Source organism: Dermochelys coriacea, chromosome 1, assembly GCF_009764565.3.
Source record: "Dermochelys coriacea isolate rDerCor1 chromosome 1, rDerCor1.pri.v4, whole genome shotgun sequence".
Lineage (NCBI taxonomy): Eukaryota > Metazoa > Chordata > Testudines > Dermochelyidae > Dermochelys > Dermochelys coriacea.
Window position 1 is genome coordinate 217048028 of NC_050068.2, and position 15341 is coordinate 217063368.

Sequence of the window (15341 nt, forward strand, 5' to 3'; positions counted from 1 at the left end):
TATCCCCACCGCTCATTGGGCGAAAAGTATCCACGGCCGAGTCACGTTTGGCCGTTCTCATAGTCCATTGGGGAAATTGATCAGGGGCGGGGCCTGAGGCCAGTCGTTGTTGCCTAGCTTTAGCGCCCGCCCCTTACCCACTTCCTGCTTCCGGATCGCCGGGTGGGATTGAGGGAGGCACTGGGCAGGCAGGTGGGGAGCGAGGAGGCGGTAGCGGTGGGGAGACTTTTCCCCGACTGATACTCGCGCCTGGGAAGGGGCTCCCGCTCCAGTTAATGAGGGCCTGATTAGTTATTAATTTATGCGTGATGAATATTCATGAGCTGTTGTTAATAATTCATTAGGTGGGTAGAGGCCGGGCGGCACACGCGGTTCCCCAGGGTGGGCGCACGAGGCGCGGGCAGCGTCGATGCGTGCAGATCATTGAGCTGGGCTGGCACAACTTGGGTGCGTGGGGCTGACCACGGGAGGTAGTGGCAGGGCACGTGGCCTGGTGGGTGGTGCGTGCAGACACCGGTGTCTGGGTAGCAACGGTGTGACGTGCAGCCTCGCAGATACTTCATGCTACACCTACCTCGCTGTCCCAGTGTCAGGTGAGTTTCTCCCGGTAATTTGTTTTCAGCCTCTGTTCCTTGTCAGTGGTGGTTTTATTGGGGGTCGTGAAAGCCTATGGGTGGGTGGATATCGAGAGGATGGGCTGAGCAATGTATTGGGGGTGCAATAAGAGGCTGGCTGTTGGGGATGTGTGGTTGGGGGATCCCAAGTGCTCTCAGGATGCCCTTTACAGTTTAGGCCAATTGAACCCTACTTTGTTACAGCTGTGAACTGGGATGCAGTTCAGCAGCACCATTGTCCTTAGTGGCCAATTTGTGGTTGGAGAGGTGACTATAAGGGCCTTGGGGTCTGCTGCTGTGTGAGAGTATTGCTAGGTACCCATTGCACAGATTCCCATTCTGGGGGCTGAAAGGACTTGGCTGTCAGGCCATCTGTCCATTCCTATATGAGAAAATGGCAAATACTGAGGGAAGAAACACCACCATGATCTCCTGACTTGGGATGGAGGAAAGAGATGGAAGAAATTTGTAAAGGAGAAGAAACTAATGAGAGGAGAGGACAAGGTCACTGAAGATTCCTAAATCCAGATATTGGATGGATCCTAACGCACTTTGAAGTCCTTATATAACAGAACTATCCAGTTACTGAAATGCAGCAATCTCTGGGGTAGTACACAGCAGCTTAATAGCCACATAGCAACAGAACCCAACAATTTGAGTTTTGTGTCCAGAAAGAAAGCAGAACTCCAAATCCACTTGAATCTTCAGGGGGTGTCTAAGGAGAGAGGATATAATCATCCAAGTTGGAATTTGACCAAAACTCTGTGGTTAGCTCCCCTTCTGTGGCAAAAAAAAAAAAAAAAAAAAGTCACATAATCTGTAATGGCCATGAGTGGCTCTGGCCCTGGGCTTTCCATCTCTGCAAAAGTGGAAACTAATTATGCTGCCTGTTATAAAGCAGAAGGGGACACGGACCAGAAGTGAACAGTCTGGTGGGGATAGAAGAACTCAGTTAAATTTGAGTGTTTTGACAATGGAAACTATTGCCTGTTCAAAATTAATCCTTGGGCCAAACTCGCCCCGAGGGTGAGCCTGCTGCAGGCTGTGGTTATACTAGGTGTGAACCTGGCCTTTTATGCATTCATTGTTGATACTGTGTCCTACCTGAACTCTAGCTAAGGTCACTGGATTCTCTCTTCTAAATTTCCCCTCAGCAGTTTCAGTCCTCGCTTCCTGTCCTGAACTCTTGTATAGCATTGCTGGGTTCTGTTACATGGCTACTGTATTCCATCCAATATGGCTGCATTTCAGCTGTAGGAGGCTATCCCATAGCATAGTCTTCAAAGCATGTTGACGTCTTTTCCACATGAAGGATGCTAAAGTACCGGAAGGTGCCAGTATTTTTATATCACTTTCAATTTGACAACCACATGAACTAAGTATGTACAAAGTAGCCAGCCAGAAAGGTCTTTGCTACTGTTGAGAGAGAGGTGTGTTCTGAGCACGGGAGCCAGGGAGCCAGGAAGCCACAAGTTCTTATGCTGGTTCTGATTTGTTGTGTGCCTTTGTAGGGGGCAAGTCACAAGCTATTTGTGCCTCCGTTTCCTCTTCTATACAATAACCTCTTCAGATTTATTCATCCACCATACACCCTGATCTAAGAGGTCTCACGATAGTTACAAGCTTTACGGTATGTCTACGCTAGACCTGGAGGTGTAATTTCCAGCTCAAGTAGACATACCCATGCTAACTGTGATCAAGCTAGCATGCTTAAAGCAGAAGTGTAGCTGTAACAGTGTGAGCGGCAGGAAGGGGTAGCCACACCAAGTATGCTTCCCATCCAAGACCCTGAATACATCCTTGGGCAGCTAACCACTCCCTCCTGCTCTCAGTACCACTCCAGTGTAGATAGTCCCTCAGTGGCAGACTTTGTAGCTCTGAATTTTTCAGTGTGGCTTTCACTATAACCCTCATGTAACTTCACTAGTCAACAGGCTGGACCTTCCTTCTGTTAACTTCTTTGTGTTTTTGTAGCCCTAACCTGATTTTTATAAAATTTTGGGTCAGTGTATTAATCAGTTTCTGTCAGTGTTAGGATCTTCGCTGGGAGTTGTGGTTGGGAAGGGAAATCAGCTGTGTGGCTGCTATTGAATGGCAAGGTCATTGTCTGTTTCTCTGAGCAATTAGCTCAACATTTAAAGGATGTGTTATGATTAAGACACAGGACTGTGTTGTTCAATATCTTCATTAATGATCTAGAGAATGGAGTGGATTGCACCCTCAGCAAGTTTGCAGATGACACTAAACTGGGAGAAGTGGTAGATAGGATACAGAGGGACCTAGACAAATTAGAGGATTGGGACAAAAGAAATCTGATGAGGTTCAACAAGGACAAATGCAGAGTCCTGCACTTAGGACGGAAGAATCCCATGCACCGCTACAGACTAGGGACCGAATGGCTAGGCAGCAGTTCTGCAGAAAAGGACTTATGGGTTACAGTGGACAAGAAGCTGGATCTGAGTCAACAGTGTGCCCTTGTTGCCAAGAAGGCTAACGGCGTTTTGGGCTGTATAAGTAGGGGCATTGCCAGCAGATCGAGGGACGTGATCGTTCCCCTCTATTCGGCATTGGTGAGGCCTCATCTGGAGTACTATGTCCAGTTTTGGGCCCCACACTACAAGAAGGATGCCCAGCAGAAGACAACAAAATTATTAGGGGACTGGAACACATGATTTATGAGGAGAGGCTGAGGGGACTGGGATTATTTAGTCGGCAGAAGAGGGGGGGGGGATTTGATAGCTGCTTTCAACTACCTGAAAGGGGGTTCCAAAGAGGATGGATCTACACTGTTTTTGGTGGTGGCAAATGACAGAACAAGGCGTAATGGTTTCAAGTTGCAGTGCGGGAGGTTTAGGTTGGATATTAGGAAAAACTTTTTCATTAGGAGGGTGGTGAAGCACTGGAATGCGTTACCTAGGGAGGTGGTGGAATCTCCTTCCTTAGAGGTTTTTAAGGTCAGGCTTGACAAAGCCCTGGCTGGGATGATTTAGTTGGGGATTGGTCCTGTTTTGAGCAGGGGGTTGGACTAGATGACCTCCTGAGGTCCTTTCCAACTTTGATATTCTATGATTCTATAACTGGAAACCTGGGCTTCTGGGTTTGATTCCCATCTTAGCTATTGACTTATGTGACCTTACACTCATCACCTCTGTGCCTTGGTTTCCTCGTATGTAAATCAGGGATGCCAATCCTGACCTTGTGAAACTCAGTGCCTATAAAATACTTTCAGATCCTCAGTGGAAAGGAGCTAGGGAAGGGAAACATAAATTAATACAATGATTAGGATTAAGGAGCTTGAAATAGACAAAGCCTGACTAATTCTAGTCACTGTCCCCCACAAGTTCTTTACACAAGAGCTGCAAAGACAATTGATTAGAATGATACTAAATCTGTCTCTGATGACAGATGCCCCTTTGGGGTACAATAAATAGGGCTTATGTCTGAAACTGACTCTGGTTTCCATAGCTGGCCAGCCTAAAGCATGTTGGGTTCTGTTCTGGCCAAGCGAGTGCCCGTTGATGCATTCAGTAGCAACATCTTACTATCCCAATGTAAAGTCAAGGAAGATTTGCAGATTGAGCCAGTGGTTTTGTGGGTCCCAAGCTGGCCCTGGCTGTACCCAAAGCTGGGCTTTGGAGTCTCCTGAGGATCTCTGAGATGTTCTTGGGCCTCAGCTCCTCCAGTTTGCAGCCATGAATGAAGAAGACCTTGAGGTTTGTGTGTTGGGGTGGGAATGAGGTGTTTAAGTGTTAATCCTTCTTGTGCCTGTCTGTCTCTGCAATGGCATGTATACAGAATGTTCCCGTCTCACTGTGGTTCCTGTACTGCACTGCTAGTCCTTGTGGCCCTGGTCATGGTCGCGATGGCAGATCAGGAAGAGAAGCACTGCGACCTAGTAGGAGATCAGGACAAAGAGTCGAAAAGAGAGCAGGCCTTACTAAAGAAGCTGGAACCCCTGATGTCCAGGAGGTACAGTGCATGCAACCCTCTGGCCCACTCTGTCCAGTCAGACCCAGATCAGGAGAGAGTGAATGGCTCATAGAGCATTGAAGAATGGGACACTGGTTCTAACTAACCTGGGTGAGACAAATTTGATGGATCTCATTCTGTTTCCTGGTGGGAAGAGTCCACATCACAGAATCACCAGCACAATCAGCACTAATGGGCTCCTTTCATGGCAGTCTCGGCTGTCACTCTGTGGACTGAATGGGACACAGTGGCAGGATTCCCTTTTCCCTATAGAGGTGGATGCCTCCTGGCACAAGAGTGAGATGGTAAGGGAGGAGTTTGCATTGCTGTTGTCCATGCTCTACCTCTTCTGGGGTCAACAGAGGAGCTCAGTTTCCAGGCTCCACCAGTGGAGGGGTAAGGGAGCAAATGAGCTTACCTGAAAGGCAAGGGCTAGCTTAAGCTGTAAGTGGGCCTTAGAAATAGAGACAATGTGGTGAGGCATTTCTGAATGTTAAAGATCTAATAACCTGTGTGGGATTCAATAAAGCAGCTGTCTGTTATCTGTCCCCTTTGCGCAGCTTTGATTGCAGCGTGAGCTTGAGCCCAGAGGAGAAGTACAGCTACGTGTTCAGGGTGTGCAGAGAGGTCAACAGCTCTCTGTCCCAATCAGGCTTGGTACAGATCAATTTAAAGGACCAAAAGCACACAGTGGTGGGAAGAATCAATGAGACACAGGTCTTCAGTGGAAGTAAGACTCCCCTCAACCCTCCTTTCCAGCTCTGCCAGTCCACTTCACTCCTGACCTGCACCCCTCTTTGTTTTTTCCCTTGGCAGGTGACTGGATCATGCTGATTTATAAGGGAGGGGATTCGTATGGCAGCCACTGCCATGGTGAGAAGAGGAAGGCCATGATAATGATCTCTTGCAACCGGAAGACTCTATCAGTGAGTGGCGTGGGGGGACTATGGGGCCAGGTGTAGAGGTTGAAGAGGAGTGTGTGGCTGTGAGGCAGGAGTGAATCCGAGAGAGATTGGGGGAGGGTGTAGCTGTGGGTGGGGAGGCTGTGGAGCAGCCAGGAGCTTTTACTTCTTCTGTCTAGTGGGTGATCGGTCTCTGCACCAGTAATGGTTGTGCTGCCTTTTGACTGTCTTAGCAGGTAGCTAATAGGAGATGGTATGTGGTTTATTTTAGAAGTGGCTGAAATGGGACAGCTTTGAGGGAGAGCTCTGGAGGGGGCAGGCCAGGGTCAGCTGGGAGCCTCCCCATGTGTCTGAGAATTCCAGAGTCGGGGGATTACTGGAATCTTTGGCAAAGCTGGGAGCATCTGTGCAAGTAGGAGGACTTATTTGTGTCTAGCCTGCCATATGTTTCCTCTTCCCCGCCCCCACCCAACCAGAACGGCTTTACCTTGTTATCAGAAGAGCGGGAAAAGGAGCAGGACTGTTTGTACCTCTTTGAGATGGACAGCAGCTTGGCCTGCCCATCCGAGGACTCCCACCTCAGCATTGGGTCCATCCTGCTCATCACGTGAGTTACTGCAGGAGCCTGTCTGTTCCAGGCCTCTGTACTTGTTAGGAACATAGCACATGACGTACCAGAACAGATCACTGGCCCATCTTGCATGTTCGTGGCCAATGCTGGCTGTAACTCTGCCCTTGAGTAAGGCTTTTCATCCACTGATCTATAAGAGCTTGATGAGGATTAAGCCTCAGAATACCCCATGTGAGAGAGGGAAATGTTATCCTTTCCTGTTTTACAAATGGAGAAGTTGAGGCACAGAGAGGAGAGACTTGCTCAAGATCGCACGGCAATTCAGTAGCAGAGCAGGGAATAGAACCCAGAACTCCCAGACCCCTGTGCTAACCATGAGACAGCACTTCCTCTCGGCAATGTTGGGGATGGGTTCATGCATGCTGATCGACAGCCCTGGTACCTTTTCTGCAGGTGCAGCTGCTATTTATGGCCCCATTTTCTGAATCGTACTGAGCTGTTGGCTCCACTCCCAATTGGAGGCAGACAGTTAGCTGGGGAGAGGTTGCCTTCAGCTTCCTCTCACACCCCTGTTTCAACATTCTCCTCCAGGTTTGCTTCGCTGGTTGCAGTCTATATCATTGGGGGATTCCTCTACCAGCGCCTGGTAGTGGGAGCAAAGGGCATGGAGCAGTTCCCACATTTTATCTTCTGGCAGGATCTCGGCAACTTGATGGCTGTAAGTGAAAATCAGTGCAGATCCCCAATCCAGCCCAGCTGTACGGCAAAAGAAAAGGGCAGCTGCCCCACACTTGGGGCCTATGATTTTTGTCAGATTGCACAAGCTTTATGCTTGGGGTGACTGTTCTTGGATGCGAGACCTCCCAAAGAGAACTCTGGTGCAGCAGGAAGCAGATGACTCATTTGAGGGGGGCAGTCTCCCCTTTGAATCATTGCTGGCCTTAATGTTCCACCATGGTGCTAATGCTGGGGAAGGTACCATCCTGCAATTGCTGTGTAAACCAGAGGTCCTGCCCAGGCATACAAATTCTTTTCACATGGTGTTTTTCACATGGGGAGAGAGTAACCTCAGCGTCTGGCCAAATTCCAACAGGGAAAAGTTCCACTTTGCTTCCCTAGAACTCGCTCCCAGCAGTTCTAGTCAGAGATATTATTCACTTACTGACCTACTATAATGTTGCCTGGTGCTATAAATCAGCTACCATGTTACACCCAAGAAGTGGTTGGATTCAGGATTACAGGCATTGTGTATTTACTCTTTGTAAAGGGTTCTGGGATCTCTCAAATACTTCAGTGATGGGTGCAATAGAACAGAACAGGAGAAACATGAGAGGGGCTGCTATTGTTTAGCATAATCTGTTGCATATGGTCTGATCCCAGTACTACAACTTGTTTCTGCAGGATGGTTGTGATTTCATCTGCCGGTCTAAGCCCCAGAATGCCCCAGCTGCATACCGTGGTGTGGGCGATGACCAGCTGGGGGAGGAGTCAGAAGAACGGGATGACCATTTGCTACCAATGTGATCAGGCATTAGACATCAGTTCTTTTCTTTTTCTCTTTCTGTCTTCCCCCGGCCATTCACTTAAGCAGGTGTTACCTAACCACTTCTCTTTTCACACTCTACTCTTCTGGTTTTCTTTAAATGATTTGCTTCTTCCACAGCTGGTGTGTCACCCCCCTGCTATCCCAGAATCCTCTATTTCAGAGCAGCACTGGCCCCAGGGGCATGTCCTCTGAATATAATGCTGTGATTGGCTTATGCAGAATGCTATGCAGTTGGGAAGAATGGTATTTACCCAGAGTTCTGTGTGGCTATGAGATGGTAAAAGTGCTTATCCAGCATTCAGTGCCTGGCAGGCCTGGGAGTCCCCTCAATGAGATCTAGGGAGAAACCGTGGGTGGGCATGGGGTGGGGGGAATCCTGATTTAGAAACAGCTGGGATTATGGGGAGCATTTCTGTGTCTTCTCTGTAAGGTTTATTCAATCTGTGAAACACTGGATTTGTTTTTAATTATTTAAATGCACTTTCTGTTTTCTTCGCTGTGACACAAGCAAAGCATTCACTGCCCTCCTTTTCCCTCTGCCCAGTGTAATCATAGCCGGGATCTCTCCCCTCTAGCCAGATCCTTAGCGGGGCTGGAGCAGGCAATTGCCACTTGGCAATCTTTCCTTTTCCTGATGGTAGCCTGAATTGAACAGTGCAGGCCAATTTCTTTTAGATATCGCAAAGGGCCATCACCAAATAACCTCGGTTTCACTAAACAGGGAAGGGGTCAGGAAGAACTACTAGAGGTCAGGAAGATTTCATGATTTTTTCCTATTGAAAAGGGTCAAGGGAAATAGTGTCTTTCTTTAAACTTCCTCCTTGGTTGCTGGGAAGCCAAATATAATGACCTACTGCTGAGCAAGAATCTGAAAGTGAAACTGACTTCCAGGGTGAGGGCAAGAGCCTAAAGACAGCGGAGTCACTTGATTTCTGTTACAGGGTTCCCCTAAGTAGAGATATTACTGCTAATGCAGTTGGGGAATTTTTAAGATTGTGATCCTGACTATGTCCTTCTAGGAAATGATGGTGTAAGTTAGTACGGTAATTGCTTTACTCTGAAATAGTCTAGATTTCCCTTTTAAAAGGGGAACACATTTAAGAGAGCGCTGCTGTACCAAATGCTGACACCAGGATAACTGTCTCCAGTCATTACATTAAAAAGCAATGTAATGAGGAAGCAAAGCCAGGCCCTGTGCTGTTCCTATGAGCAGGTGGACTGAGGTGGATGTAACACTGCCCTCTATTGGGTGAGCTGTCAGATTCACTCTTTCAGAGCCATAGGGATGGAACAGGTCTGCTCTGACTGTGGGTTGTTTCTATCCCTGTTCAGTTGTGCCACAAGGATGGTGCTTCTGTGGCCCCTGCTGGCTGGGGAAGTGAGAGCTGCAGTTTTCTGGGGCACCGGAGCTGTCCCCATTAGAAGACCAGCAACTACAGGTGACCATTATAGGATTCATGAAGTCAGTGAAATATTCAGGCACCTTGATTTTTTGTTTTCATTTTTGTGGGGCGTGGGAGGGGTAACCTTTGTCAGAAAATAATAAGCCAGTCTGCTTCCCCAGGGGACTGGCTGGCATAGAGCTATCTAGTAGAGGACACAGTTGAACCACTTGAGGAAAGGGGATGTATTTTTGTAGGGTGAAAAAAAACCAAAGACTGCAAAGAGCAGGATGAGGCTTATGCTCCTTATTCTCTGGAAGGGAGGCCTGCCCAGTAGGAAGTGGGCAAGGGAGGTGGGGTTTGAGGGGAAGAAAGCAGATTTTTTTTTTTTTTTTTTGGCTGGGATTGGAGCAGGCAAATGTAGTTCCTACTTTCTTTGGCTTTTGTTACTTTCACTAAATCTTTTCATCAGATGGGGAAATAGGAAGTCACTGAACTTTTTCTGTTACTGTTTTTCATGTTGGTGTTTAAATAAAATGAACGTTTTTTGTACAAAAACACAACTTTAAAAATAAAATAACCCAAAAATACCCCCTAAGCTCTTTATTGGTGCTTTTGAAATGATGGGAGCAGCATGTGAGTGAACAGAGGGATGATGTTCAGTGCCAGGCCTCTGACACCCCTTCAGCAAGTGAGGGTGAACCTAACCCCCCTCCTGTAATGTTGTAAATTTAAGGTTAGAGAGGCTGTGTTTGTATTATGGACCTTAAACGTGATATAAATGATCTGGCTTGAAACTTTCCAGCATAGGCATAACTTTTCATCTACTTATCCATAGAAGAGCTGGGAAGGGGCTTGACTGTTCAGGTTTGCAGGGGGGCTTGAAAATCACCTGCTTTCCTGGCAGCTTGAGATCCTAGACTCATTGCCAGTAGTCGGTGCTACAAGAACATGGCTAGCACAGGGGCCTTGTATTAATCGAAGAGCAGCTTTCTGCCAAGGGAGTGACTTTCTCACTCAGGTCCCTTCTGTTTCAGCTAAGCCCAAGCTGCTGTCTGTATAGATTGCTCGGAGCAGGCACCATTCCCTTAACTGGAACCCATGACTGCCAGAGGCCTGTGCTCTGCCTCCTAGTTAGGTCTAAGCAGACCCTTCACAGGCCAAATTGGAGGGATCTGCATGCCATGCAGTGTATTGGCACCTCTCATCCCTGCCATGTGCTCCAGAATATAAGCTGTCCAAAAAACTTCCATAAACTCTGGTAGTTATGGTTTGGAAGAAAGTCTTAAATGTGAATGGCAGGTAACCAATGCCATGTTGCATGCTTCAATTTGCAGAAAGCCTGCAACAGTAGCTTAGAAGTGGGAACTGGCCAGTTGTTACTGGTGAGGTGTTCACTTATAGACCCTATGATGATACTGGAGAGGTCTACTATTTTTTGCTCGAAAAGAGGGAGGATTCTATTATTGTCGCTCCCTGATGACAGTTTATTTTGATGCTTGCCAGAAGGGAAGGAGGGGAAAAAAAAAGTCTCCTACTCATACAAGAGTGGAATGCAGCAGAGCATGAGAGTGCATTTGAACCCTACTGAGGGCTTTCACTTTGACCCCTGAGTAAGGTGGCTCCCTCTGAAGATCTCGAAGGCTAGAAACATGTCACTTCCCCTTCCTGCCATACAATGTAAGATGGGCTTATCTGTCACCATTAGTTGCTGGTGAATTTTATCACAAATCTAGAACTTGCTAAATGCTGTCTCATTTTGCCTTTGACACCAGTCAGCCACTGGTACAGAAGCCAGCAAACAGAGCTGTAAGCGGGAGAGTTTGTGTGGAAATTTAGGGGAAGGAGGATGTGGGGTTTTTTTGGTTTTTGTTTTTTTTTCTTTTTCCTTGACAGGACTTTAGATAGGAAGGCTATGGCAGATACAGAGGCCACAGTGGTAGTAACTCAAGCAATGAAAGAGACAATGAAGATGACTGGATATGGAAGCTATGGGATGTACATAATCCTGGAGCAGGTACCTGAAAAGAGCTTCATTTGTACAAAGTGCCAGCTATAGAACTGATGGAAGAGAAGATCTGAGGTTTGGAGATGCAGGTGAAAAATATGGCTGAGTTTTGAAGAGGATTTGAGCAGATGATGGAGCAAAGGCAAGAGGAGGCTGAAGGGAAACATTAAGACTTGCACATGCAAGCTGGACTGAAGAACTGAGGCAAGACTGCTGGGTGATAAAAGCGGCCAGTGGAAGCATGTGAATATAGGAACCAGGCAGAAGAAAAGAGAGCTCAGGAAGAGGTTTGCTGAGCTGGGAAATGAAGAAGGGGCACAGCAGGCTGTAACTGAAGGAAGGAGAGCAAGGAGGAAGAAGAGTCTCTAGTCCTATAAGAGGGCAAGAGCCAAAGGATATACCCAGAACTCAGAGCCGCAGGAGGATACAGGTTGACTCGCAGAAGATTGCAAGGGAGAAAAAAAAAGACAAGAGGACTTGCAGCCAGAAAGAACAGGAGGAAAGCCAGAGAATTGCATCAACACCAGGAAAAGGCAGGTCTAAATGATTGTTCTTCTTAGTAGGGAGTAACCAGACAGACTTGTCACCAGAGCTGATCCAGAGAACAGAATGGTGTGCTGTCTGCCAGGAACCAAGATACAGGATGTGGACATGAGTCTGAGGATCCTAATGGGAGCAGGAAAGAATCCACTGATTGTCTTTCATGTGGGAACAAATGATACAGCTAGATTCACACAAATGTATCAAGGGAGACTATGCCAGGCTGCTTATGGAAACGGAGGCTCAGGTGATCTTCAGTGGGATTCTGACCCTCTCTAGCAGAGGAGAGTGAAGGAAAGACAAGATTATGATGATCAGCAGATGGGCTCAGGCAGTGGTGCTATAAGAAGGGCTTTGGGATGTTTGACCACTGGAAGGCCTCCTTGGACAGAGGACTGTTCTCATGGGATGGACTCCACCTGAGTAGGGAGGGATATAGACTGGGAAAGAGGCTGGCACAACTGATTAAAAGAGCTTTAAACTAGGAATTTAGGGGAGACTAGTAAGGCCCAAATTTTCCTGGAATTGATAGCTGACTTGTTTACTAAATAGTTGCTGAATCAACAAGAGGCAATGCCATTTTAGATTTGGTGTTGGTAAGCAATGAGGAGCTCATCGAAGAACTGGTTGTAGAGGACAAGCTTGGTTTGAATGATCATGAGCTAATTCAGTTTAAACTAAATGGAAGGATAAACAAAAATGTAGGTCTGCAACTAGGGTCCTTGATATCAAAAGGTCTACCTTTAAAAAATTAAAGGGAATTAGTTAGGGAAGTGGACTGGACAACTCAAGAATCTGAATGGTGGAGGAGGCTTGGAATTATTTTAAGTCAAAGTTGCAAAAACTGTCTGAAGCCTACATCCCAAAGGGAAAAACTTCATAGGGAAGGGTTGCAGACCAAGTTGGATGAACGAGGATATCAAACAGATGATTAAAAGAAAGCAGAAAGCCTACAAGGATTGGAAGGTGGGATGGATCAGCAAGGAAAGTTACCTCTTCGAGGTCAAAGTGTAGAGATAAAGTGAGAACTGCCAAAAGCCAAGCAGAGTTGGACCTTGCAGAGGGAATTAAAACCAGTAGTAGCACTTTCTATAGCCATATAAATAAAAAGAAAACAAGGAAAGTGGAACCACTAAACACTGAGGATGGGGTGGAGATTAAAGATAATCCAGGCATGACCCAACACCTAAACAAATACTTTGTTTCAATTTTTAATGAAGCTAATTAAGAGCTATGGGGTGGTAGCACAGTGACTAACAGGAATGAGGATACGGGGGTAGAAATTACCACATCCGAGGTGGAAGTCAAATTCAAACAGCTTAATAGGACTAAGTCAGGGGGCCCAGATTAATCTTCATCCAAGAATATTAAAGGAATGGGCACATGAATTTGCAAACCCAAGAGCAAGGATTTTTAATCTGTAAATTTAGGGGTCGTACCCTATGACTGAAGAATTGTTAATATAGTTCCTATTTTTAAGAAAGGAGGGGGGAAAAGTGATTGGGGAAAACTACAGGCCTGTTAGTTTGACCTCAATTGTATGCAAGGTCTTGGAACAAATTCCAAAAGAGAAAGTAAAGGATATAGAGGTTAAACAGTAACTGGTATAAAATACAACATGATTTTACAAAAGGTAGATCATGCCAGACCAACCTGATCTTTGAGAAGATAACTTTTTTTTTTTTTTTTTTAGACAAAGGAAATGCAGTAGATCTAATCAACCTGGATTTCAATAAGGCATCTGATACAGTTTCACATGGGAAATTATTAAATTGGAAAAGATGGAGATTAATATGAGAATTGAAAGGTGGATAAGGAACTGATTAAAGGAGTCATACTGAAAGGTGAACTGTCAGGCTGGAGGGAAGTTACTAAGGGAGTTCCTCAGGGATTAGCCTTGGGACCACTCTTATTTTTATTACTGACCTTGGCACTAAAAAATGGGAATGTGATAAAATTTGTAGATGACACAAAGTTGGGAGGTATTGCCAATATGGAGGAGGACCAGAAAATTATACAAAAAAGATCTGGATGACCTTGTAAACTGGAGTAATAGAAATGGGATGAAATTTAATAGCACAAAGTCATACAGCAAGGGGCTAACAATAAGAATTTTTGTTATAAGTTGGGGAGGTATCAGTTGGAAGCAACAAAGGAGGAGAAAGACCAGCATGTATTGGTTGATCACAAGATGACTATGAGCTGCCAATGTGATGTGGCTGTGAAAAAAGGCTAATGCAGTCCTAGGGTACATTAAGCAAGGTATTTCCAGTAGAGACATGGAAGTGTTTTTACCATTATACAAGGCACTGGTGAGACCTCATCTGGAATACTGTGTGCAGTTCTGGTCTCCCATGTTTAAGAAAGATTAATTCAAACTGGAACAGGTGCAGAGAAGGGCAACAAGGACCATCTGAGGAATGGAAAACTTACCTTTGGCTGTTCGTTTAACCTAACCAAAAGAAGGTTCAGGAGGTATGATGCCCCTCTGATGCATTTGTAGAGAGAAAATGCCATGCAGGGAAAGGAATTATTTAAGGTCAGCACCAATGTGGACACAAACAAATGGATATAAACTGACCAAGTTTTAGGTTTGAAATTAGGTGAAAGATTCTAATCATCAGAGAAGTTCAGCCTTCCAAAGTGAACAGTGGGGGTAAAAAACCTAACTGGGTTCAAGACTGAGCTTGATAGGTTTATGGAGGGGATGGTAGGATGAGACTGCCTACAATGGCATGCAGTCAATCTGACTGCTAGCACAGATATGGAACACTAGCTTGGGAAGGCTCTGAGTTATTACGGAGAATTCTCTCTCAGCTGTCTGGCTGATGAGTCTTGCCCACATGCTCAGGGTCTAACCTCTTGCCATATTTGGCGTCAGGAAGGAATTTTCACCTAGGTCAGATTGGCACCTTCCTCTGCAGCACGGGTCACTTGCACATTTAAACTAGAGTAAATGGTGGATTCTCTAACATGTAGTCTTTAAACCATGATTTGAGGACTTCAATAACTCAGCCAGAGGTTATAAGGCTATTACAGGAGTGGGTAGGTGAGATTCTGTGGCCTGAAATGTGCAGGTCAGACTAGATGATCAGGAAGACCTCTTCTGACCTTAAAGTCCAAGTCTATGAGCAGCTTTTAACCTCTGAGTATTCAAAATATAGGCCACATGTTTTGCTATCTAGTGTTTTAGTCAAATGGGTCGCAAGTAGTGCTGGTTTCCTGAGGCCTGTATTCAATAAACAAAACCTACAGAAATTCCCTTCTAAACAAGTGAGAATTTTAATTATAAAATTCAAACTCAGTATTTCACTGTTAGCAAGTTAAGGTTCCTGCACCGACCCTCATTTCCAGTCCTCCCTCCTCTAAACACCTTCCCTCACTGCGGGCCCCTTTTCTAAAGCAACTCGGATACATACCCTGTACCAAAGTCTCACAAATCACTACTATATACAAGAGCAAGACTCAGCCCTTCTACTCAACTATGTTGTAGCTTCATTACTTTCAGCCAGGCCAACAGCCCTCCAGTAACCTATGCAACTGTCTGCTAGTGATCAGAGAGAACACCCTTTAGCTACGGCCATCAGATTGGTTTTATTGCCCCATCCTAATAGACCTTATTAGCGTCACGTCACGCAAGGGGGTGGGGGGCTGGGAGGACTCTCTCAATATGGCCCTCCTGCAGCACCCTGCCATTGCTGTTCATGTATACAAAGACTTACATTTCATCGGACTATTTATGCGAGTAGCTCTTATGCAGAGACAGCAGGTGGGGCTGAGACACATGACACAACGAATCCCAGTGTTGA

General features: G+C 46.0%; 1 protein-coding gene across 2 annotated transcripts; it reads left to right on the forward strand.

The window, feature by feature from the left end:
* Positions 1-134: 134 nt before the first annotated feature.
* M6PR (mannose-6-phosphate receptor, cation dependent) lies at positions 135-9574 on the forward strand. 2 transcript variants are annotated; one of them, XM_038414364.2, is made up of 7 exons: positions 135-593; positions 4410-4583; positions 5144-5313; positions 5400-5509; positions 5962-6092; positions 6648-6774; positions 7458-9574. In XM_038414364.2, the coding sequence occupies exons 1-7, from the start codon at positions 562-564 to the stop codon at positions 7578-7580; spliced, it is 867 nt and encodes a 288-aa protein (XP_038270292.1). In that variant the 5' UTR covers positions 135-561; the 3' UTR covers positions 7581-9574. The 2 variants fall into 2 exon arrangements, with proteins under 2 accessions (XP_038270292.1, XP_043369969.1); XM_043514034.1 differs by having other exon boundaries at positions 135-344.
* Positions 9575-15341: the final 5767 nt, after the last annotated feature.